Here is a 23,057-nt window from a genome sequence, read left to right as displayed (position 1 = left end):
TGTAGCCTGGGGCCTTTCCATCGATCTATCGGGTATGTTTTCCCCCCCCCCCCCCCCCCGGATCTCAGGGTGCTGTACCACGATTCTCCCCTCTTGTACTTTATCCTCAGAACAACCCTGCGAGGTAGGTTAGGCTGAGAAAGAGCAAGTGTCTGGACTGAGGCCACCCAATGAGCTTTCATGGCAGAGTGGGAGAATTTGAGCCTGCAATCGCCCTTATCCTAATCCCTACACCACACAGGCTCACCAGAGGCTTACCCCTTGCGCTGTTTCTAGCACACTTCCCAGAGGCTGGCCACGAGGGAGTCACGCACTGGAGATAAATGGCCGGGCTAAACTCTTCCAGTTTGGTGTAGCGGTTAGGAGTGCGGACTCTAATCTGGGAGAAGCAGGTTTGGTTCCCCGCTCCTCCATATGCAGCTGCTGGCGTGACCTTGGGTCAGTTACAAGTTCTCTCAGAGCTGTTCTCTCAAGAGCCGTCCTTGAAAGAGCTCTCTCAGCCCCACCGACCTCACAGGGTGTCTGTTGTGGGGAGGGGAAGGGAAAGGAGATTGAAAGCCGTTCTGAGACTCCTTCGGGTGGTGAAGGGAAGGGTATCAATCCAGTCTCTTCTTCCTGCCCAGCCTCAATTTCTAACACTATTTACTCGTTCATACCTGGATATCCTCCCCCTATGGAAACTCAAAGCAGCTCACAACGTTCTTCTCCCTGCCGCCACTTCACCCTCACAAAAACAAGCCTGTGAGGTAAGGGTTAGGCTGAGAGTTTGTGACTGGCCCATGGTCTTCCAGCAAGCTTCCATGACAGGAGGTGGATTCGAACCTGGGTCTCCTGGATCCGAGCCCGACACTCCATCCACGACACCACACTGGCTCTCTACTCCTGTCCCAGCCTCGTGGGAACCCCGAGCGGGCCTCTACCGCCCTGCCGCTTCTCAGAAGCCAATGGAAATCTTCTCCAGCACCAAGGGCCAAACAAGGGACGTGTCTCCGAAGCGTCCGGCGAGGGAACAGAGCGACGCCACGGTAAAAAAAACAGCCCCTCCGGATATGTCCATAGATTTATTTCTTTTCTTTTTAAATTGCTTTATATATTTATACTATTTAAAAACAATCCACACACGCACACGGGCCCCCTCCGCTGATTGGAGCAAAGCGGGAAGAAAAAAAAATAAGAGAGATGTCACGGTGTGTCATCCTCCCCCCCCCCCCACACACAACAGAGCAAAGATGTCCCGGGACCCCCCCCCCACCCCCGGAGGCGGCTCCTCGGTGCCCAGTTCCTTCTTCCCACCCCTGGACGGCCACAACATTCCGTCACTGCAAACGCGACTGAGAGACGTGAGGTCGTTTTATGGCTCTTTCAAATGGGCCCCGAAAAAAAGAATGGGGTTCCGGGTGGGGTGGGGACAGAGTGAGAGAGGCGAGGAAAGGAAGGGGGGGGGAAGTGCTGTCTGAAACAGAAGGGCTGTGAAATGGGTCGCGAGAGAGCGAGGGAAGGAGAGAATGTGGCAGGGGAGGAAAGAAACGGAAAGGGGGGACGAGGGGCACACAGACAACGACATCGTGGTTGGAGAAGAAAGCCCCACACATTGCGGGGGGCGCCTGCTGGCCCTCCCCGGCCACGCCAGCGTCCAGCTAGTTTGATTTCGACCAGATTTTCGCGCTGCCTCGGAGCCTGTGGGAGAAGGAAACAGTTTCAGCGACGGACAGGCCCAACCTGCCTCTGGCCCCACCCGAGGGCTTCGGCCCGCTCTGGGGGGTGGACGATTTCTCACCGCCCTGAGGGAACTCCGAGGAGTCGGCCGGGATCCCGCCTCACCCTTTGCCCTTGGAGGCCTTTTTGCTGGCCTGCCGCTGGTTGGTGCCCGGTGCGGGCTCCCGGAGCTCGGACAGGTGCTGCTCAGGATCCTGGGAGGTGGCGGCTGCGGCTGCCGCCGTCGTCACTTTGATGGTCTTCTTCAGATTTGCAACCTGCTGGGGCAAAAGGGGGTGGCGGCGGTGAAGGAAAGGAAGCGACCCAAAAAGGAAAGGCGAAAAGACTTCGTTACATTGGAGGCAAAATCATACGGCAGAGCAAGAGAGGCACGGGAGATCTCGCTAGGCCTCCCGGTGAGTAGGAAGGCACTCCCTTGCGGAGTTAGCAAAAAGGTTCTCTCCTCTACCCATCCAAGGGGCCTGATCCAAGGGGCCCACCATTTCCCACAGCTGTGATGGCTGACAGGCACGCGTTCCCTCTCCTCTCTTCAGCAAAGCAATCCCTAGGACTTCTGCCCAAGTCACTCTTCCAGCTCCCCTTCTCAACTGGAAGGAAACCAGCCCAGAGCGGCAACTCATGTAGAGATGCAGGAGACAGCCTCGCAGAAAGGCGGGCAGTTCCTCCTGTGCCTCTGCATCCAGAAGAGGCGAAGGCTCCAGTTGGACCTGGGGAGAGGCTGATAGGAGGAAGGCCAAGCAAGAACAATGCATCGAGCAGAGTTGCGGCAGACAATTTTTCTGTGCTTTGGACTCGTTGGAGCTGTTTAATTAAATAGTTATTTTGTCCTCTGTGCATGTGTGAGAGAGAGAAAGAGAGAGATAGATCTCAAAGGCTTAAAAACGTTTGATTGCAGAGGGGTAGCTGTGTTAGTCTGTTGTAAAGTAAAGGTAAAGGTTCCCTTGCTCGAAAGCCAGTCGAGTCCGCCTCTAGGGTTGCGGTGCTCATCTCTGTTTCAAAGCCGAAGAGCTAGCGCTGTCCGAAGACGTTTCCGTGATCATGTGGCCGGCATGACTAAACACCAAGGCGCACAGAACGCTGTTACCTTCCCACTGAAGTGGTACCTATTTATCTACTTGCAAGTTCTTGCTTTCGAACTGCTAGGTTGGCAGGAGCTGGAACTAGAGATGGGAGCTCACTCCATCAGCGGCACCCAGGTCTCGAACTGCTGAACTACTGACCTTCCACAGCCTGCAGTTCAGCGTCTTAACCACTTGAGCCACCACAGCCCTTTCTTAGTCTGTTGTAGCCCCCCCCAAGCCCAAAATCTGGTGGCACCTTAAAAATTAAAAAGATTTTATTTCAATGTGATCTTTCTCAAGTCAGATATGTAATATGTAACGGAAAATGAAAACAAGGCTTCCCAGGACGCTTCCCCATCGCACATCTATCTGAAGAAGCAGACTCTGATTCACAGATGCTCACAGTGAAATAAATCTTGTTAGGTCTTTAAGGGGCCACGGGATTCTTTAAAAAGAACATTTGCCTGCAAGCAGCTGACTGAGACGAGGGCGCCCCCAGCGCCCAGCTACAAGGTCAAATGCCAGCCCTGTCACTGGGCAGGAATGAGGCTGTCCCTCTCTGCTGCAAGCCAAGCTGTGCAGCCAATGGTGACTTGCTGGCTTACATGCAAAGAGTGACCAATCTGCTGCCGCCGGGAACGGCCAAGAGTCTGCCAAGCCCCTCGTCCCCTTTGGTCCTCTTCTGTGCAAACGGACAACCTGATCTTGTCTTTTCAAGCTGCCAACTGACTTTGGAGAGTAAACAACATTCTTGGCCCGGGAGCAAAATGGGATGGCAGCGGATGCCACGCGGGGTGCCCGGAGGAGAAGTACAGAACCACACTAAGACTAAAACTGGTGGGAGGGAGGGTGCCAGTAAGACCTGGAATGTGGCCCACATGTCCCCCCCCCCACAACTGCGGGTGGCCGAAGACAGAGGGGAGCGGTCGTCTGCCAGCCGGGGCGCTCACCTCGCTCTCGATCTGCTGCTTCAGTCCCAGCTGCTGCTCCTTGTGCTGATTCGCTCGGCTGACTTGCTCCTCGATGCTGGAGAGGACCACCTCGCAGCCCTGGCACCTGGAGGGGACGGGCGAGACGGGTGACCCGGAGAGGACTGAGAGATATTCATGGGAGAGCAAAGCGGGGCAGGAGACTCCTAACAAAACACACCAGACCCAAGGAGCCTGAGAAGCGGGGTAAGGGTGGGGTGGCTGGAAAAGCGAACAAACTGCAAACGTCAAAGCTGGGGTGGTGGCAGCGGTGTAAGGGATCTGTTCTCAAAGGGGAGGAAGAGCACGACATAGAAGAAACCCCACCAATCAGGGCCGGCTCCAGCTTACTTTGCACCCTAGGCGAAGATCCCTTCTGGGGGCCCCCGTGCACCCACCCATTTTCAAAAATAAATGCATTTTAGGAAGAATGAAAAGCACGAATAATCAAGAAACTCCCAGAGTACGGGGCCGGGTGCAGTTTGGTGCCCCTAAGGGCCGTCCTGCTCTAGGCGATCGCCTAGTTCACCTAGTGAGTGAGCCGGCCCTGCTACCAATGCCTTGCAAGGGGGATCAAGGATTACATCTGCAAGGAAGCATCGGGAAAGGCGTTTTGCTACATGGAGGGCTGTGGGCCAATGCTCCCTCTAAGCTGTGGAGTCTTGTGAACAAAAATTCTACTTTGTGAGCTACTGGCATTAAAGTTTTGATGAGCAATTTGGCTCCTGCATAAATTGGTTTGCTCTGGAGCTATCCTTCCTGAGCTAAGACAAAAGTGTGTGAGCCGGAGGCTAAAAACCTGTGAGCTAGCTCACACTAACTCAGCGTAGAGGGAACAATTAGGCCACGATTCCACCAGAGCAGTATTGGATGCTGAATTCAGCTTCCTGAGGATGTCAGCTTTCACTGATTGTTGGGGAGGGGGAGCAAGCAAAGCACAAGCAAGTTTCTAGTCCTTAAGCTCCAAAGATTTATTCAAGAGCGGGCGAAATCTCAGGAGCCTCAAAGGGAGCAGGGGGAGGGGTCCAAATAAGAGAATATATTCTCTCTGCATCTATATGGAGAGCTAATCAAAATGTACGGCCTGTATTATAATAATTTAGTGACCTAGCAACTTTTATTTACCCTCTGCTTGTCTCAAGGAATGACGACGAATCAGGATATTCTTTATTTATAGACTGTGTGTCTTCCTGAATCAATCTTAGATGTGACTTATATATTACTCAGAGGGAAGAGATCTGTATTTTGTACACATCCATATTTATAAATAATTTTTTTGAAAGAGATTTCTAGTGGGTTTCTGGAAGAGGTTTTTGGCAAGCAGTGTCCTTCTTTAACCCGCTCTGTGACTAGCAGGCACATCATAATGCATGCAGAACAAAACAAAACAAATGCAGTCCTGTAAATGTGCTTCCCTTACATAATTCATGCAGATCACATAGCCCCATTTTTATGCCGCAGAACTTCAGCTTCCGCAGCGCAGGCTGAGCATAGCCCCGATTGTCGCTCTTTATGGGGAACTTCCAGAAGGGGAGTTACAGGGCCCAGGAGATCTTGTCCACGGAGGCTTCTGCCCATCCTTGCAAAACATGGATGCTGATCGGGGGTGGGGGGCGGGGACTGCGAGCAGGCAGCCCCGGACACACTCCCTCCTGCTCTTCCCATAGCAGGTGGCGCAAGGCATGACATCAGCACATCACACAGGCCACATGTAGCAATGTGGCGGTGGGGAATAAGGAATGACGTGAAAAAAGGACATGGGAGATTCGAGTCCAGAAGCACCCCAGAGACCAACAAGATTCCTGGGGTAGAAGTGTGTGACTCTCGAGGCCCTCTTCATCGGATACTTTTCCAAAAGCGCTGAAAATCATTGTCTCTTAAGGTGCTACTGGACTTGCCCTGAACTGGATGGCCCAGGTAAGCCCATTCTGGTCAGATCTTGGGTCCTTTCTGCACTAGACCTTAAATCCTGCTTCAACCCTGTCCCCGAACTTACGTTCTACACTACCCTCGAGTTCACCTCTGTAATTATCTCGGGAAATCTTTTGTTTCCACATTACACTGAGGTCACCCCGGTTTCACCCCACACTTGTCCCGGGATAAACGGATGCTCTTATAAAGGTAAAGGTTCCCTTGCTCGAAAGCCAGTCGAATCCGACTCTAGGGTTGCGGTGCTCATCTCCGTTTCAAAGCCGAAGAGCCAGCGCTGTCCGAAGACATTTCCGCACGGAACGCTGTTCCCTTCCCACCGAAGCGGTCCCTATTTATCTACTTGCAATTTCTTGCTTTCGAACTGCTAGGTTGGCAGGAGCTGGAACTAGAGACGGGCGCTCACTCCGTCGTGCGGCACCCTGGGTCTCGAACTGCTGAACTACTGACCTTCCACAGCCTGCAGTTCAGCGTCTTAACCACTTGAGCCACCGCAGCTCCTTATAACCAGGGATAAATGCAAGGAATTGTGTTGCGAGCTGAACTCTGATCAAACCAGGGATGGGATTCCAAGTGCGGAAAGGACCCTTGGAAGCTAAGCAGGGTCGACTCTAGCTAGTATTTGGATGGGAGACCTCCTTGGAATACCAGCAGTCGGGAGGCGGGGGCAGGCCTTATTCAGCCACCTCTCTTGAATAACCTCCAGGCCCCCAGTAGGGTTCAGTCACCAGGGGTCGCCGTGGCTTCCAGGTGCGCACGCACACACACACACACACTTAAAAAAAGGTGCAACTGAACTTGACCCTAGCTGTTCTATGACAGACCAGCACAGCTGCCCTCTGAGAGAAAGAAGCAGCAGCGTAACAGGGGGGCTGCCATTTGTGGCAGTGGTCCAGGGCCGGCATCAGGTGCAAAGGAAGCCGTGGAGGGGATCCCAGTCACCTCCCATTGCCCCTGACAGCCGGGTGCAAGCCGAGCCCCTGCAGCGCACCAGATCCCTCCTCCCTGTGCCACCCAAACGGGCAGCCGGGCTGGAAAACCGGTCCTGCCTGTGAGTGACGTCCCACCTTGCTCCTCTGGCCAGGAGACGTAACTCACACCACACAAGTCACCTTCAACTGGTCTTTTCTTCCTTATGGTGTGGCACAATGGTTACAGCCAGGGCTATTTTGGGGCAGAAACGCACAGGAATGGAGTTCCGGCTGGCTCCTGAGTAGGCCACGCCCAGCAGGAACTGATTAGCATAACAGGCCACACCCAACAGCAGGAACCCATTAGGATTGGCTACATTAGGGGTGTGTGGCCTAACATGCAAAGGAGTTCCTGCTACAAAAAAAGCCCTGGGTTTGGACAACAAACAAGGTAAACAGAATAAGAAGCAAAAGGTGAGTGTGGCTGGATGACCACACTTTTGGTAACATGGGGGTGCGGCCTAATGGGCTAATGAGCTGTGCTGTCAGGGGTGTGGCCTAATATGCTAATGAGTTCCTGCTGGGCTTTTTCTACAAAAAGAGCCCTTACAGCATTAGGCTAAGAACGGTTTGGCTGTGGGTTCTAATCCCCACCCTGCCATGCAAGCTCACTGGCTGACTGTGGGTCAGTAATAATAGAGAAGAGGAGAGGAGAGAATGGCTTTATACCTTGCCCTTCACTACCCGAAGGAGTCTCAGAGCGGCTTACAACCTCCTTTCCCTTCCCCTCCCCACAACAGACACCCTGTGAGGTAGGTAGGGTTGAGAGAGCTCTCTAGAGAACTGCCCTTGAGAGAACAGATCTGAAAGAACTTGTAACTGACCCAAGGTCACACCATCAGCTGCATGTGGAGGAGTGGGGAATGAAACCCGGTTTCTCCCATATTAGCATCCATGCTCCTAACCACTACACCAAATAAATAATTACCGTACGTTCTTGTGTGTAGTATAGCCAGGAGATCCTAAGACTGTCTGGCAGTCAAAAGTTCTAGCTCCTTTAGCCTCATGCACCACTAGGTGGTGAGCTAGACTTATTTTTTAAGGCAAGAGAGTGTCAGAGGTGGTTTGCCATTGCCTGCCTTCACATAGCAACCCTGGTATTCCTTTGAGGTTACCCATCCAAATACTAGCCAAGCCCGACCCTGCTTAGCTTCCGAGACCTGACAAGATCTGGGCCAGTGTCACAGACCCTTGGCCGAAGCTACCTTGCAGAGCTGTTGTGCGGATAAAACGGTGGGAGACGGGAACAGCATAAGCTGCCTTGGGTCTCCATTGGGGAGGGAAAGCAGGGTAGAAACGGAGCCGATAAAATACTCCGGGTGGCTCAGACGGCCCCGCTCACCAGTCCTGAAGGGTGCGGGTGATGGCGCTGAGCTCCTCCCTGCGGATGTCCCGCCCAATGCTGTAATCCACCTCCAGCCGCTGGTTCCGCTGGTCCAGGCTCCCGCGCAGGACGTCCGCGTACACGGCCTCGATCACCAGGTCCTCCAGCTGCCGCACGTTCTTCAGCTGTAGCTGGTCCAGCAGGACCGAATAAGGGATGCACTACAGAGGGGGGGACGGCACACACACAGGGCAGCATGAGGAGGGGCTCCCGGATGAGCAAGGGGAGGGGCATCCGCGGGGGGGGGAGCTACCTTGAGCTTGGAAGCCAGCGTGACCACCGAGAGATGGCGGAGTTTGTTCTTCTGAGCCTCGGTTAACGCAGGCAGATTCCCGGCCTCGGCTGAAAGAAAGAGCCGCCGTCACAGCCGGTTCACAGTCCCCTTGAGCACCCACTACTAGCTGAGGTCAACGCTCATTGTCCTTTCTCTCGCCCCATAATGCTAGAATCCGGGGGCACCCAAGGAAGCTGACAGGAAATAGATTCAGGACAAACTAAAGGACGTACTTCTCTGATCAGTGAGAAATGAAACGGTGGGATTGACTGCCAGAGGATGTAGTGATGGCCACAGACACAGATGGCTTTAAAATAAGGCTAGCAGATTTGTGGAGGTTAGGTGCATCAGTGGCTGCTAGCCACTGTGACTGAATGGAACCTCCACATTCAGAAGCTGTAAACCTCTGGACAGCAGTGCCAGGAGGCAGCATCAGGGGAAGGCCTCGACCTCTGTGCTCAGTTGGCTGGCCCTCCAGGGCAGCTTGTTGGCCATTGTATGAAACAAGATAGACTACTGGTCTGATTCCAGCAGGATTCTTCCTGCATTGTTCCACTCTCTAACATTTCCCCAAATTTCTCACATCTTGCTCTTTTCTTTTGGGTCAGCATCAGATCCCACTCAATTGTTAAAGGCAGGGGTAATTTCTTGCTGGAGCGCACAGGAGTGGAGTTCCGGCAGTAAAGAGCCCAGGGGGCGGGCACATTCGTACAAGCCCCACCCCCTGCTCCCAGCAGCTCTCAGTCAGAGCAAGAAGCAGCTAGGTAAGCTGCAGAGCCCGCCCCCCAGCACCAAAATACTCCAGTGGCGATCCATCCATCCGCCTGTCTGCCTAAGCACTGGGACATTTCACAGCCGAAAGAAGCCGAGCTGGGAAAAGTGAACGACACCGAGCCTCCACCAGGGTGCCGGTAGGCAGGCCCCCCCCTTGAACTGATGTGGCCGTAGTTAGGGTTGATATAGGTGACTAGCACCCAAGAATTGTAAACCGCCCAGAGACCCCTATGGGGGTTAGGGCGGTATATCAAGTCGAATGATAAATAAATAAATAAAAATTTAAGACCAAGTTTTGTTCAGGTACAAGCTCTCCCTCCTCTGCGAGGACAGATCTCCACCTCCCCCCCCCCCGATAGCTAGCAATCCAAAACAGTCCAGTGGAGCCTGAGTGGCGGGTATTGCCTTCTGACACACTTCCGGTGATGTCAGGGGGTGTGGCATATGCAAATGAGTTATGCTAATGAGCTCCTGCACCTCTTTTTCTACGAAATGACCCCTGGTTAAAGGCATGGTTCCTTTATGCAGTTGGTAGGTATTCATCCTACCCAGCCCTTCCTTGCTTTTTTTTTGGGGGGGGGGGTGTCTAAATTGGGCAGGTAGATAGGCCAGCTATCCATCCTGCAAACATATGGTGATTCTACTTTGGAGACTGGTTTCCCTGACCCTAAGCCCCTACCATTCAGCATTCGGTGTCCACCCCTGGCTGAGAACTGGGGAGCACCCTGCTGCGAGCTACACAAACCCACCAAGACAGACACCAGAAGCAGAGGAAAAGGGAGCCTAAAGGACCAGCCATGAGATTACAGTCATGGGATAGAAGAAATCCTAGGAATTCTGGGACAATGTGCAGCATTCAGACCTACCCACAGCTCGGGCCTATTTCACAGTCTGACCTGAGGTGATTTCCCCTCCAGTTCTTCCCCTCAGGCAGAATCGCTTCCACAGGGGTCGTGTTCTGCCTCAGGAGACAAGATGTCTGCAGATTCAGCCCCTACCAGCTATCCATCCTGCAAACATATGGTGATTCTACTTTGGAGACTGGTTTCCCTGACCCTAAGCCCCTACCATTCAGCATTCGGTGTCCACCCCTGGCTGAGAACTGGGGAGCACCCTGCTGCGAGCTACACAAACCCACCAAGACAGACACCAGAAGCAGAGGAAAAGGGAGCCTAAAGGACCAGCCATGAGATTACAGTCATGGGATAGAAGAAATCCTAGGAATTCTGGGACAATGTGCAGCATTCAGACCTACCCACAGCTCGGGCCTATTCCACAGTCTGACCTGAGGTGATTTCCCCCCCAGTTCTTCACCTCAGGCAGAATTGCTTCCACAGGGGCCGTGTTCTGCCTCAGAAGACAAGATGTCTGCAGATTCAGCCCCTACCACTCCACCGGCCCTGCTCCAGTTTTTCCATATCGCTACTCCCATTTCCCCAGGACAAGAAGAAACATACCCAGATAATCTGAATACGTCCCATACGCAAAGACAGTTAGCAGGCGGAAGACGGGGGAGAATTCACTGTCAGCTAGCTGTGGAGAGAAGAAACACACCAACATTCAGCAGGGAGAAAAACATGGCCAGAATCCCTTATGTTTTTACACAGGACACTCAACAGCTTTGAGGGGCAACGGCAGACATTTTAGGCTCTGCCCTCGCCAAGGTGGTCCGTCTGTCACTGGATTATACCCCTTCAGGCTACAGGTAGGGACTTAACAGGCATAGGCCGTTTTTTTTAAATACTGTTAATGAAATTATACCAAAAGCCTTACAGTTCTGGGGTAAAATCATGTCACAAATAGAAAAACTCATGACAAAAGATCCCATTAGACCTGGTCAAGATTCTGCTGGAAAAGTCTGATACTCAGCTGATCCCTAAAATCAGAATGGAACTAATTTCCAGAATGGAACACAGATGAATTTCTAATACCTTCACACGGGGGGAAAAAACCCTCCACTCTACCTACCATTAAAAAATGGTCTAGTGAAGTCTGGGAGCTTCTGATACTGGATAAAATATCTCTGCAGCTGACAACAGCCGACGGCACAATACATTCAGCGCATTTTATGGACAGATGGTCACCCATTTCTAGAATTTACAGAAAACTCTACCTTGCAGATTCATAAATGTCCTCTGAAATTTAGCTCCATCCTGCTTTACAACTACTGTTTCTCAGAAGTTAGACACTTTTTATCTGATTACTGTCTTGAGGGTAGGATACAGAGCCATTTAAGCAACCTATTATGATTTTTCTCTCCTCTGTCTCTTGTTGGCACCTCATTTTATGTTTCACGTTTTGAGTCTTGCATTTTAAATTTTACATCTTCAATTTAAATCTGACACTGTATTTTTCAGACTGCTGCTCTGCAGGCTTGACACTGCGGTTCTCTCCTATTTATTTCTCGTTGATTGTGACAAGAAATCCAATAATACAAAAAAAAAGTTTAAAAAGCTCTGTGCGTAGGAAACTGGATTCTGGGCTGAAGAATTCCACCCAGGCTTGACCCTTGACACGTAAGGAAGGCTTTGATACAGAGGCCCTGTGGTACTGTCAGGTCTTTCGGCAGCCTTTCATGCTCTTGACCATCAAATTATTTTGGGATTCATGGCTGGAGTGACCTGACTACCCCAATCTTGGAAGGTAAGGAGGGTTGGCCCTGGTTAGTACTTGCGGGGCATGGGAGACCCTCAAGGAAAACTAGGGTTGCTGTGCAGAGGAATACGATGGCAAACCACCTCTGCTCATCTTTTGCCCTAAAAAACCCCTGTAATCCTGGGGTCATTGCAAATCGGTTGCAACTTGACAGCACGCATTTATTATTTTAAAGTCTAGTGTAGGGCTTCCAGGGTCAGGAGTCCAGGGGTTCCAGCCCTAGTTGGCTGGGACTTAGGTACAGTCATTCTTGACGCAGATTCAGCAGCTTGGGATTTGTCCTGTGGGGACCCAATGCAAGATCTCCGAACGAGAGCAGCTGAAGCCATCAGGGTTGGGTGTTGTCAATACAACGATAACCCCCAGTTCTACATTTGGTGGGGAAAACCCCCCCTGAGATCCTCAACCAATGCCTGGATGGTGGGTACTTGAGGGAAAATAAGATGAAACCACATTTGGGCAAGAGGGAAATGATGGTCCAGAGGAAACTCCCCTCCCACGAGTAGACGGAGTGAGGCCAGCACTTAGTGACCGTGCAAAAAGCTTAAGGGGGCACCATGATTCAGATCTGCTGTAAGAGTGTTCCCTCTAAGCCAAGTTAGTGTGAGCTAGCTCAGTTTTTAAGCCACCGGCTCACACATTTTTGTCTCAGCTCAGGAAGGAGGGCTCCAGAGCAAACTAATTGATGCAGCAGCCAAATTGCTGGCTCACAACTTTAATGCCAGTAGCTCACAAAGTAGAATTTTTGCTCCCAAGACTCTGCAGCTTAAAGGGAGCATACAAGCAGGGCTATTTTTGGGCAGGAACGCACAGGAACGGAGTTCCGGCTGGCTCCCAAGTTGGCCACGCCCAGCAGGAACTCATTAGCCTAACAGGCCACACCCAACAGCAGCAACTCATTAGGATTGGCTACAATTAGGGGTGTGTGGCCTAACATGCAAAAAGCCCTGGGTTTTGACAACAAACAAGGTAAAGAGAATGAGAAGCAAAAGGTGAGTGTGGCTGGATGACCACACTTCTGGTAACATGGGGGTGTGGCCTAATATGCGAATGAGCTGTGCTGCCAGGGTATGGCCTAACATGCGAATGAGTTCCTGCTGTTGGGTATGGCCTATTATGCTAATGAGTTCCTGCTGGGCTTTTTCTACAAAAAAAACTCTGCATACAAGGAACATGTTCTTTCAGGCACCCCTTGGGCAGAAATTGTCCTCCCTTTTAGACTCACCAGAAGTGGCCTTGAGTTTTTCAATTATTATTATTGTTGTTATTATTGTTATTGTTATTATTGCTATTGTTGTTGTTATTTTGCCACCGAGTTGTAGCCGACTTAACGGCAACCCCACAAGGTTTTCCAGGCAAGAGACATTTCAGAGGCAGTTTTGCCACTGTCTGCCTCTGTGCAGTGGCCCTGGGATTTCCTTGGTGGGCTCCCATCCAAGTAGTAACCAGGGCCGACCCTCCTTAGCTTCCAAGACCTGACAAGTTCAGGCTAGCCTGGGCTATCCAGGTTAGGGCAACCGAGTTTAAACTCCTGAAATTGTTTTTAAAGACAATGGGGAAACTTCCAACAGGTACAGAACGTAGCGGCCCACGTACTGATCAGAGCCTGCAGACGGAAACGCCAGTCCTAGAACAGCTATTGTTCCATTTGTTGCCAGGTTCAGCTTAAGGTGCTGGTTCTCCAGGTATGAACCATGCGCCTGCTTTGTACCTGCTGATGCTCTGTACTGGGGGGGCGGGAGGCTTTCTTAAAAGAACCAAAAACTCAAAGCTCAACTGCTGCCTGATCGCAGGCTTTTCCGGCTGTTGCTCCAATTTCATGAAACGAGCCATTCGGGAAGACTAGGGGACCGCCCTCTCCCCCCCAAATTTCAGAAAGCGCTGGACAGCTGAATGATTTCAAAGGCCCTTTGGCTAAACAAAGTGCTGCCTATGATCAAACGGTGGGCAGTTATTAAATAAGGACCCTGCATTACCACCACTCCAAAATATTTGCAAGAGCATTACGTGTTGCCTGTTCTGCCAAGGAATCCACCTCCATCCCCCAAGTCACAGAACCTCTGATCACTGCCAGCCTCTGATCACTGCCAAGGAGGGCATTCTCGGATTCCTGCACCATATTCAGAAGGAACATTGATTGGGCCTTGCCGTTGCACTTATGAACTACCCGTGTACCCTGGAACACCCACTGGCACTCTGTCGTGGAGGTGCCCATTTTGGGAAGGCCGACTTTCTTTTGGATGCCCAGATGAGAAATCCCTGGTAACTTTTCGAGGAACTCCAGCCCTTTCCAGCACAGCTGAAAAAACACAAACTTGCTGCCAGGACACAGCCAGAAAAAGTTCGTTGGTGAGGCGTGGGGCGCCCTTGCTGCTCCTCTTGCAGCAGCAGAAGCAGCAGCCCCAGCTCCACTGGGACCTCTACTCCTCCTCTAGTGCTCTCGATTGGAGAGACTGCTTTTCTATGTAAGCTGGGGGGGGGGGAATCTCCAACTCTACATCTTTTGCATTTTGCAATTTTATTTTATTTTATTTGCATTTTTAAAAACCTATTCATTTTTTGCCCTGGAAAAAAGAAAATGAGACTGAAGCTTTTCTGACTGTGCCTGGGGTCATTTTGGAAACCCCACACAATCTTACATTTTAAAAACATGTTAAAAAAATTTCTCTCCCAAGGGGGCGGCACTCATCTGTGGGGGGGCATTGCCCCCAAATGCCCCTGGCTACGGGCCTGTTTGTGGCATGCTTTCTGCAATTGGGGGCAAAGCCCCTAATCTAGGCTCATCAATGCTACAACTCAGCTGATAACAGAAAGAGAGGGAGAAACTACTCAAGCTGCTAATTTAAACAAAGTGTAGACAGGGTGTTTGTCTGAGATGTAAGCATTGTTGCCTTGATTTGGGGCGGGGAGGATTAACGTGTGAGATGTTTAACAGCCACTGTACCAGCTCTGAGTTGTTGATTGCAGAACTGATCCTGCACTAGACAAAGCACAAGGGGTTACTCAGACAGAGCCTTATAAAACTCTTCAGGTCAGGGGCAGGCAATCTAAGAAAGGGACACTAGACTATTTTGTCTGGCATGACAGCCCCCTCACTTCATCCCAAAAACCAGGGACGTAGCCAATGTTCCCTCTAAGCTGTGGAGTCTTGTGAGCAAAGATTCTGCTTTGTGAGCTACTAGCATTAAAGTTGTGAGCAGGTGATTTGGCTATTGCATAAATTAGTTTGCTCTGGAGCCCTCCTTCCTGAGCTGAGACAAAAATGTGTGAGCTGGAGGCTAAAAAACTGTGGGCTAGCTTACAGTAACTCAGCTTAGAGGGAACACTGGACGTAGCCCAGCTGGGATGGGTTCACATCATCAACCTTCCTAAAGCATTCTTATTGTAGTCCTTTAGGGTAAAGGTAAAGGTTGAATTCGAGTCTAGGGTTGCGGTGCTCATCTCCGTTTCCAAACCGAAGAGCCAGCGCTGTCCGAAGACGTTTCCGTGGTCATGTGGCCGGCATGACTAAACACCAAGGCTCACGGAACGCTGTTCCCTTCCCACCGAAGCGGTACCTATTTATCAACTTGCAATTTCTTGCTTTCGAACTGCTAGGTTGGCAGGAGCTGGAACCAGACACAGGAGCTCACTCCGTCATGCGGTACTCAGGTCTCGAACTGCTGAGCTACCGACTTTCCAGACTGCAGTTTAGTGTCTTAACCACTTGAGCCACCGCAGCTCCTTTACTTCCATGCAAAATCTATATACGAGATATGCCATGCATCTGGCCAAGGATAACCCTCCCTTCACCCTTCTGTTGGCCAGCATATCAACACCGTCACAAGTAGGCGCTATATTTTTTACTAGCACTTGGGCCCCCCCATGGCTGACTACCCTTGCCCTAGGGCTTCGTCCCCCTGGGTCTTGGGACTCACCTCTCGGACACTGGGCATATCCAGGAGCTCCCCAAAGACGTAGATGCCCGGGGCTTCCAGCACTTGATGGATGAGGCTGGCCAGAGCAGCTCCGCGGGCAGATTTGGCCAGCAGCAGGAACTGTTCCTGGTTCTGCCCGGTCACCTTCACCTCGGCTGCCATGGCGCCTCCGAAGCAGGCCGCTCCAGGGCCAGGATGCAGCCCCCCAGGACCTAGAGAAAGGAGTAAGCAAGCCAACTGGAGTGACAGCTCACTCAGGAACAAACCAGGTGTGACGGTCAATGCTCCCTCTAAGCTGTGACTTGTGAGCAAAAATTCTACTTTGTGAGCATTAAAGGTGTGCGTGAGCGATTTGGCTACTGTATAAATTAGTTTGCTCTGGAGCCATCCCTCCTGAGCAAAGACAAAAATGTGTGAGCCGGAGGCTAAAAAACTGTGAGCTAGCTCACACTAACTCAGCTTAGAGGGAACAGTGGTGACGGTGTCCTCGTGTCCACCACGGGCACACAGCCACCATTTAGAAGGGATTTAAGTGCCCAAACAACTGCATTCATGCTGCACGTCCTCACAGCAATTTTAAATGACTTTAAAATAATGGTGGACTCTGTCTAGTTTGGCCCTCATTTTTCCCCAAGGCAAGTCACATGATTTGAAGGTACTTCAGAAGCAAAGACACACCTGAGTTTTCCAGCTCTGGCATCTCCAGTTAAGACAAAGAGTAGCAAAAGTGACAAGAGTTAAAGTTACAAAAGTTAATTCACCCCTGCACTGTTTCACAGGTCATATCCTCCCACCCCCCGCAAAGCAACTTCATTAAAAAATAAAGACAATTACAGTTCTAAGAAGATTTACGAACTTGGGAGTAAGTATGAGGTGGTGGAATGGAGTGCCGACTTCCGGCTGCAGATACTGTCTTTTTTCACTAGTCCCCCGTGTGAATAACTCCCCGCAAATGAAGACCTAGCCCACCAAGGGAAATGTACTGGCCCAGTCCACCCCTTGGCACACTAATTTTCTATTTGCATGGAATTTATACACAAATCACATGAACATGAACCCGCTTCATACTAAGTCAGTCTACTGAAGTCAGTTCTGTCTACTCTGACCAGTAAACAATGTAAGAATAAGGAGAAAGCGCTCCTGAGCAGATGCAGAGTGTATTTCCCCCCTCATCCACTGAGGTCAGTTAAAGAGTGGGAAACACATGAAGCTGCTTTATACTGATTCAGACTACTGATCTCTCAAGATCAGGACTGTCAATTCTGACTGGCCATGGCACTCCAAGGTCACAGGCTGAAGTTTGAGGGGTTGTGGCTCAGTGGGTAGAGCATCTGCTTGGCGTGCAGAAGATCCCAGGTTCAATCCCTGGCATCTCCAGTTCAAAGGAATAGACAGGAGGTGATGGGAAAGACCTCTGCCTGAGACCCTGGAGAGCAGCTGCCAGTCTGAGTAGACAATACTAACTTTGATGGGCCAAAGGTCTGATTCAGTATAAAGAAGTTTCATGTGTTCATCTACTATATGTTCTTTTTAACCAGAGGTGCATGGAAAGTAAACGCCCTACCACTGAGATACCCTACATCGGGTTAAAAAAACAACACCCAAATTGATCCCTTATCTGCATTCTGCACTGAGGCAACCGAAATAAATTCGTAATCCATAAACAATAAATTCATACCGAAATAAACGTTGTCAGGCTTTTACGGTGCCACCAGACTGCAGCTTCATTTCTTAGCCCAATCTACCGCCTCTTTATACGTCCCCCCCTTATCTCCCACCCACCCCCGCCCCCAATTATTCCGCAGGTGCGCTCCAGGTCCCAAATACCCCTGATGAGAAGCACAGGGCCCGATCTGCTCGTGTGAACAAGGCCGGCTCTGGGAAGAGACGAGGGGGGTGGGCGGGAGTGAGCGCTCCAAGGCAGAAAGCCAGTGGGGCTGTTTGCCCCCTACCCCAGAAAGGGTGGGGGGGAGACGCAGGGAACTCGAGGAGAGCGCTGTGGGGTCGGGGTGAAAAGAGGGAACTCAGGACCCCCTTCCCAACGAGGAGCTGTCACTCCGTGGGGCGTCCCCCAGCCGTTGCTGCTCCTCCCCCGGCCCTGCGAGCACGGAAGGGAGACCAGGCCCGCCTTCTCCTCGGCCTCCCCCTACCTGAGGAGGGCTTCCTTTCCCTGCCGAGAGCCGCTGCGGGGCAGACCGGCGGTCCCTTGCCCGGAGAGGGACCACTTCCGGGTTGGTGGCGTCACAGGCTGCCCTCCACGCCACGCCTCCCCGCCCTCCCATTGGCCGGCTCTCTCCGGGGGGGAGAGCGGGGCGGAGCCGCCAGAGGTGTACAGCTGCGCGCGCCTGCCACGCGGCTCTGTTTTCCTAAGGTTGCTCGCCCCCCTCCCCCCGTTCTTTGCAGTCCGGCGGCTGAGAGGAGCCAGTCAGCAGAAGGACCCGCCGGCAGCCAAAACGCAGCCCGGGGCTCCGCCTTTGGAGGTGGCCAGAGGGGCGACCGGATCAGCCTCCTGCCGCAAAGGAGACAGCAATAAACCAAGATGCAGGTGGGCTAGGGTTGCCAGCCTCCAGGTGGGGCCTGGGGATCTCCCGCTTTTACAACTGATCCCCAGCCGACAGAGATTAGCTCCCCTGGAGAAAATGGATGCTTTGAAGGGTGGACTCTATGGCATTGTATTATGTTGAGGCCCCTCTCCTCCCCAAACCCCACCCTCTCCTGGCTCCACCCCCAAAGTCTCCAGGTATTTTCCAACCCAGACTTGGCAACCCTAAGGTGGGCAGCAGTGTCCTCCCCCACCCCAGCTGAGTTAGTGTGAGCTGGCTCACGGGTTTTTTTTTTACCATCCAGCTCGCAGATTTTTGTCTTATGCAGTAGCCGAATCGCTGCTCACAACTTTAATGCCAGTAGGTCACAAAGTAGAATATTTGCTCCCAAGAGTCCACAGTTTAGAGGGAACACTGGTCGGCAGCCGTGTCGGTGAGAAGCAGCAGGACAGAGTTTGAGTCCAGTGGCATCTTTGAGATCAACAAAGTTTTATTCAAGGTGTAAGCTTTCGTGTGCAAAACACACTTCTGGAATAAAATTTCAAAAGGTAGTTACAGGGAAAAAGAGGGCGGGGACAAGCCGTTAGTGTCAGCTCGCTGCCATAAAGGCTGGTGGGAGGGTGGACGTTCACTCCTTGGAATGTACTTTCGGTTTCCTGGTTGCCTCAGTGATGCTCTCTTATCTGTATGTTTTATGTGCTTGGCCTTGAATGCTTCCTGTAACAACTTCCATTACATTCTGGTGGGCCCCGCTTCTCCCCTCATTGGCTCTACGCCACCCAGTGACCCCCTTTGAACAATGTATATCTGTTCACCCGGTGCTTTATGCTTTAATCTTAACACAGTTCCTGAAGTAGATGCCCTGCCAATACTGCTTCAATAAACTTCCCTTCTGAAGAAGCGAGTTGTTCAGTCTGATTGCTGCAGGAGTCTAACAGTTAAGAGGGACCACTCAGAGCCCAGATGCATATGCATAGCTGAAATTGGAACGGGTGACCGGTAGGATCAATGGATGGCGGCAAATTAGCACATAAATGCAAGAGTTAAGGAACAGATGTGAGAATGAAATTGGGAGACCAGCAGCACCCCCAAGATAAACCAAGCTCAGCCCTGTGTACCTGCCGAACAGAGACTCAGCACATGCACACTTTTTCACATAAATTGAAACAGATTTCCTCAAATATTACATGCATGTGGGGGAAGGTTAGTTGCCGGGAAGAGCTAATTAGTCAAGATACAGAAGTAACTGGGAAATAAATATAGCTAAGATTGGAATTACACATAGTGGGACATGTACATAGCAGTAAGGCATACAGATAATAAGGGAGTTAACAACAGATATGAGAACCAAGTTGGAGTCCAGTGGCCTCTATAAGGCCAATAAACCAACAAATAAATAGCCTCCCTCCCTGCGGCATAAATAGGTAGGAGTCATTGCATTGCATCTAGCGGGCTCCCCAGGTCCATGAACATTTATGCTGGGTTATTATTTGTAGTCTTTTAAAATGCCGCAAAACTCTTGTTTGTTTTTGCTGCAAAGGGAGATGTGGTCCATTAACGTTTGTGCAGAGATAAATCTGGTTGATTGTTTTTGGTTTGGATTTTTTTTAGTAATTTTTATTTCAACAGGTATAATCGTGGGTTATGTGAAACAAGTATGCCAAATCCATCGCAATTTAAGAACGTCAGTTGACATAATTTCTAGTAGCACAGTGATGTAAATATAAAAATCCATGTACAGATGCATTTTACCCTGCCACAGGACTCCAATTTATGCTGAAATAAAATCTGGAATATGCAGCAGTAAAGTATGGTGAGTCTTTAGAGTGCCTTTGGCCTACTCTCTGAAGTTCAAGGCCCACTGGTATGTCTACTGAAAATACATCTTGCACTTTAAAAAGTACGCAGATAGGCAAGTGATTTCAGCTAACGTACTTTATTTAGTGAGGAACAAGACAACTTTAGCCGGCTCGCAGGCTGGCTTATACTCCCCATGAAACCACCACCCAGAATACCCCCCCACATCACAATAGGTTATTTACAGTGGCCAAGAGTTCCATAGGCTCTCGGCCGGGAACCTAGCCCTCTGATAGGTGCGGACTAGGATCCACTTAGTTAATTGTTTCCTTGAGCGAAGCTCGACTTTTGCGCTTGACCGCGTGGAGCCCAAGCCGGCCACGCGGTCCGAACTGGATACATTACACGCTTTTAATGTGAAAGCATATATTCTGGCATGTCCCCATATGAATAGGGAGCTCAAAATGGCATGGCTGTAATGTGGGCAAGCTTGTTACCGTACAGCCAAATTGCCAAACAACAGGGAAGGAGAAGCTTTGGTGAATTTCTTGGGGAGGGAATTCCACCATGGTGGTATTTACGGCTCCTGTACACCCAGCAGCACTAATTTTATCTTTCAGATCAGTGTGGCAGAGCATTTCCACGTGATCTCAAACATGGGGTATACAAAGGTCTGTTGAGCCCAGTAGGATTTATTTTTAAGGAAGCATATTGAGTCAGGTGGCACATTTTTTTAAATCCCAGCACCTTAAGCAGGGTGTGAGAATGTGGACAAAGCAGCTTTTCCCTCAAGAGTATAAAGGAGAAGAATTAGTCTTTATACCCCACTTTTTTCTATCTTGAGGAGTCTCAAAGCAGCTGACAATCGCCTTTCCCTTCCTCTCCCCACAACAGACACCTTGTGAGGCAGGTGGGACTGAGAGAGTTCCAAGAAAACTCTGACTAGCCCAAAGTCATGTGGAGAAGTGGGGAATCAAACCCGGTTCTCCTGACTAGAGTCCACCGCTCTTAACCACTACGCCACACTGGATCTATGAGTGAAGGAGTCCTAAGCATGTACAAAATATCTTTCACACAAGAAGCCAATTATGTTTAGTGTGCCTTAAAAGTGTTGCTGTGAACCCCCAAGATTTTTAAAAAAATCAATTTAAGGGGAGAGTGTCTCTGAGCATGTACAGAGTGCTTCCCAACTACAAAGCATTTTTGATAGGTCTTTCTTTTCTCCCAGGAAGGTTATTTTTACAAATTAGGGTAAATACACTGGCTACACAAGAAAGCCTCCCAAGAGAGATAGTATCCGTAGGGAAAATAAGTTATTTTTACCCCTGCTAAGAACACTGATGAGGCTGGGGCATATAAACTAAGCAACTGGCTCAGAGAGAAAGGATTTAACCCCTCCTGCTCCCCTAGCCCCCCCCCCCAAATTGGAGCCTCCACCAGGTGCTCTGTGGTTAAAAAAAGACTTTGGGAGGTTTGCAGTGCAATTCTGATCAGAGTGACACCCTTCAAAGCTTATTGACTTCAGTAGACTTAGAATGGCCTAACTATGCTTAGAACTGTACTATTGATCATGGGTATGTTGCTGCACATGTATGTGGTCCGCAGCACTCACAGAAAGGGGATAAATTGGCTCCTCATAATGTTAATGGTGAATATTTTCTGAATGCTCAAATACTTGACAAATATTTGCCCAATAGAACTTGACATCCCATCATAATTTGGAAGCTCACTGGGTGACCTTGGGCCAGTCACACACACTTGCAGCCTAAACTACCTCACAAGGTTGTTATTGTTGGAAGCGAAGGACTTTGCGCTGTCTCTTAGCCTCAGACTTCAGAGGGGGACTATAGAGAGTCAGAAAGATAGACAGGCCAGGACCAATGCTCCCTCTAAGATGTGGAGTCTTGTGAGCAAACATTCTACTTTGTGAGCTACTGGCATTAAAGTTGTGAGCGAGTGATTTGGCTGCTGCCTAAATTAGTCTGCTCTGGAGCCATCTTTCCTGATTTAAGACAAAAATGTGTGAGCCAGAGACTAAAAAACTGTGAGCTGGCTCACCCTAACTCAGCTTAGAGGGAACACTGGCTAGGACCCCATCATCCTTCCCTTTCTACTGCTCTGATGCTGCCCCTTTTGATGTGTAGATTGCTAGCCTCAGGGAATCTTCCTTCCTTCCAGCCTGACACCTTCTCTCCACACTATGCCAGCCTTCTCCATCTTGGCACCATGAGAGCAGGACATGCTTACTGCATCTCTATCTATCCTAGTTAGTTAGTCTATATTAGAACCCTATCTCTACTCTACCCTGTCTAGAATGGAGTTCCTTCCAATAAAGGACTCACAAAGAGGCTCCGAGTGTAACTTTGTTTCTTGTCAGCACACACACTAGATAGACTCTGCTCTGTTGTGTGTCTTAAGCACTCCGCTAACCCAAATAATCCTTCATTTATAAGGCTAAAATGGAGGAGGGAGAATGTTGTAAGCCGCTTTGGGTCCCTGCTGGGGAGAAAAGCAGGGCATAAGTGAAGTTAATCAATCAATCATACTTCATGTCAATCGTTGTTCTGTATCTGCACAACATTTAGCATTCACTAGTATTTGGCAGCGGGCCACTGATAATAATAGGATTCCACACTTGGTGCCTGCTGAAACAATCAAGAGATGCAAACAGATCCAAAGCACTTGAATTTGAAATGTTGAGTTCAAATGTCCCATTCACAGTGCACGTTTTCAGAGACAACATTTGGGGAAGATGTTTTCTTAAATAGTCACAAATAATCATTTCAGCTCTAAGAAGGAAGAAGTCTGTTCTCCTGCTTTACGTTTGTTTGTTTTCCATTTAAAATATTTGCATTATGCCTTCCCTAGTCTCAAGGTAGTTTTCATAAAAACGCAATATAAACATTAAACATAAAACCACCAGACTCTTCTGCTTTGTAGCAAACTCTCGGAAATGTGGCTGCGAAGAAATAATCCAAGAGAGTCCCTCTTCAGATCAGCCTTTAAAAGCCACTTATAATTGGTGCATCTGTCATCTTAACAGGCAGTGCCTTCATAAGTTTGTCATA

At 50.2% G+C, this 23,057-nt stretch overlaps 1 protein-coding gene across 2 annotated transcripts; it reads right to left on the bottom strand.

Moving 5' to 3' along the window:
* Positions 1-1,263: 1,263 nt before the first annotated feature.
* On the bottom strand, positions 1,264-17,884 carry COPS7A (COP9 signalosome subunit 7A). 2 transcript variants are annotated; one of them, XM_015408599.1, is made up of 8 exons: positions 17,800-17,884; positions 15,650-15,861; positions 10,535-10,610; positions 8,283-8,371; positions 7,988-8,190; positions 3,728-3,833; positions 1,778-1,973; positions 1,264-1,677 (listed from the first exon to the last, which is right to left on the bottom strand). In XM_015408599.1, the coding sequence occupies exons 2-7, from the start codon at positions 15,809-15,811 to the stop codon at positions 1,818-1,820; spliced, it is 792 nt and encodes a 263-aa protein (XP_015264085.1). In that variant the 5' UTR covers positions 15,812-15,861; positions 17,800-17,884; the 3' UTR covers positions 1,264-1,677; positions 1,778-1,817. The 2 variants fall into 2 exon arrangements, with proteins under 2 accessions (XP_015264085.1, XP_015264083.1); XM_015408597.1 differs by having other exon boundaries at positions 1,822-1,973.
* Between the last annotated feature and the right edge of the window lie 5,173 nt (positions 17,885-23,057).

The sequence above is a fragment of the Gekko japonicus genome, unplaced genomic scaffold, assembly GCF_001447785.1.
Source record: "Gekko japonicus isolate JY-2015 unplaced genomic scaffold, Gekko_japonicus_V1.1 scaffold1537, whole genome shotgun sequence".
Lineage (NCBI taxonomy): Eukaryota > Metazoa > Chordata > Lepidosauria > Squamata > Gekkonidae > Gekko > Gekko japonicus.
Note: the sequence above shows the minus strand (reverse complement) of the source record. Positions and strands in the feature narration are given on the sequence as shown.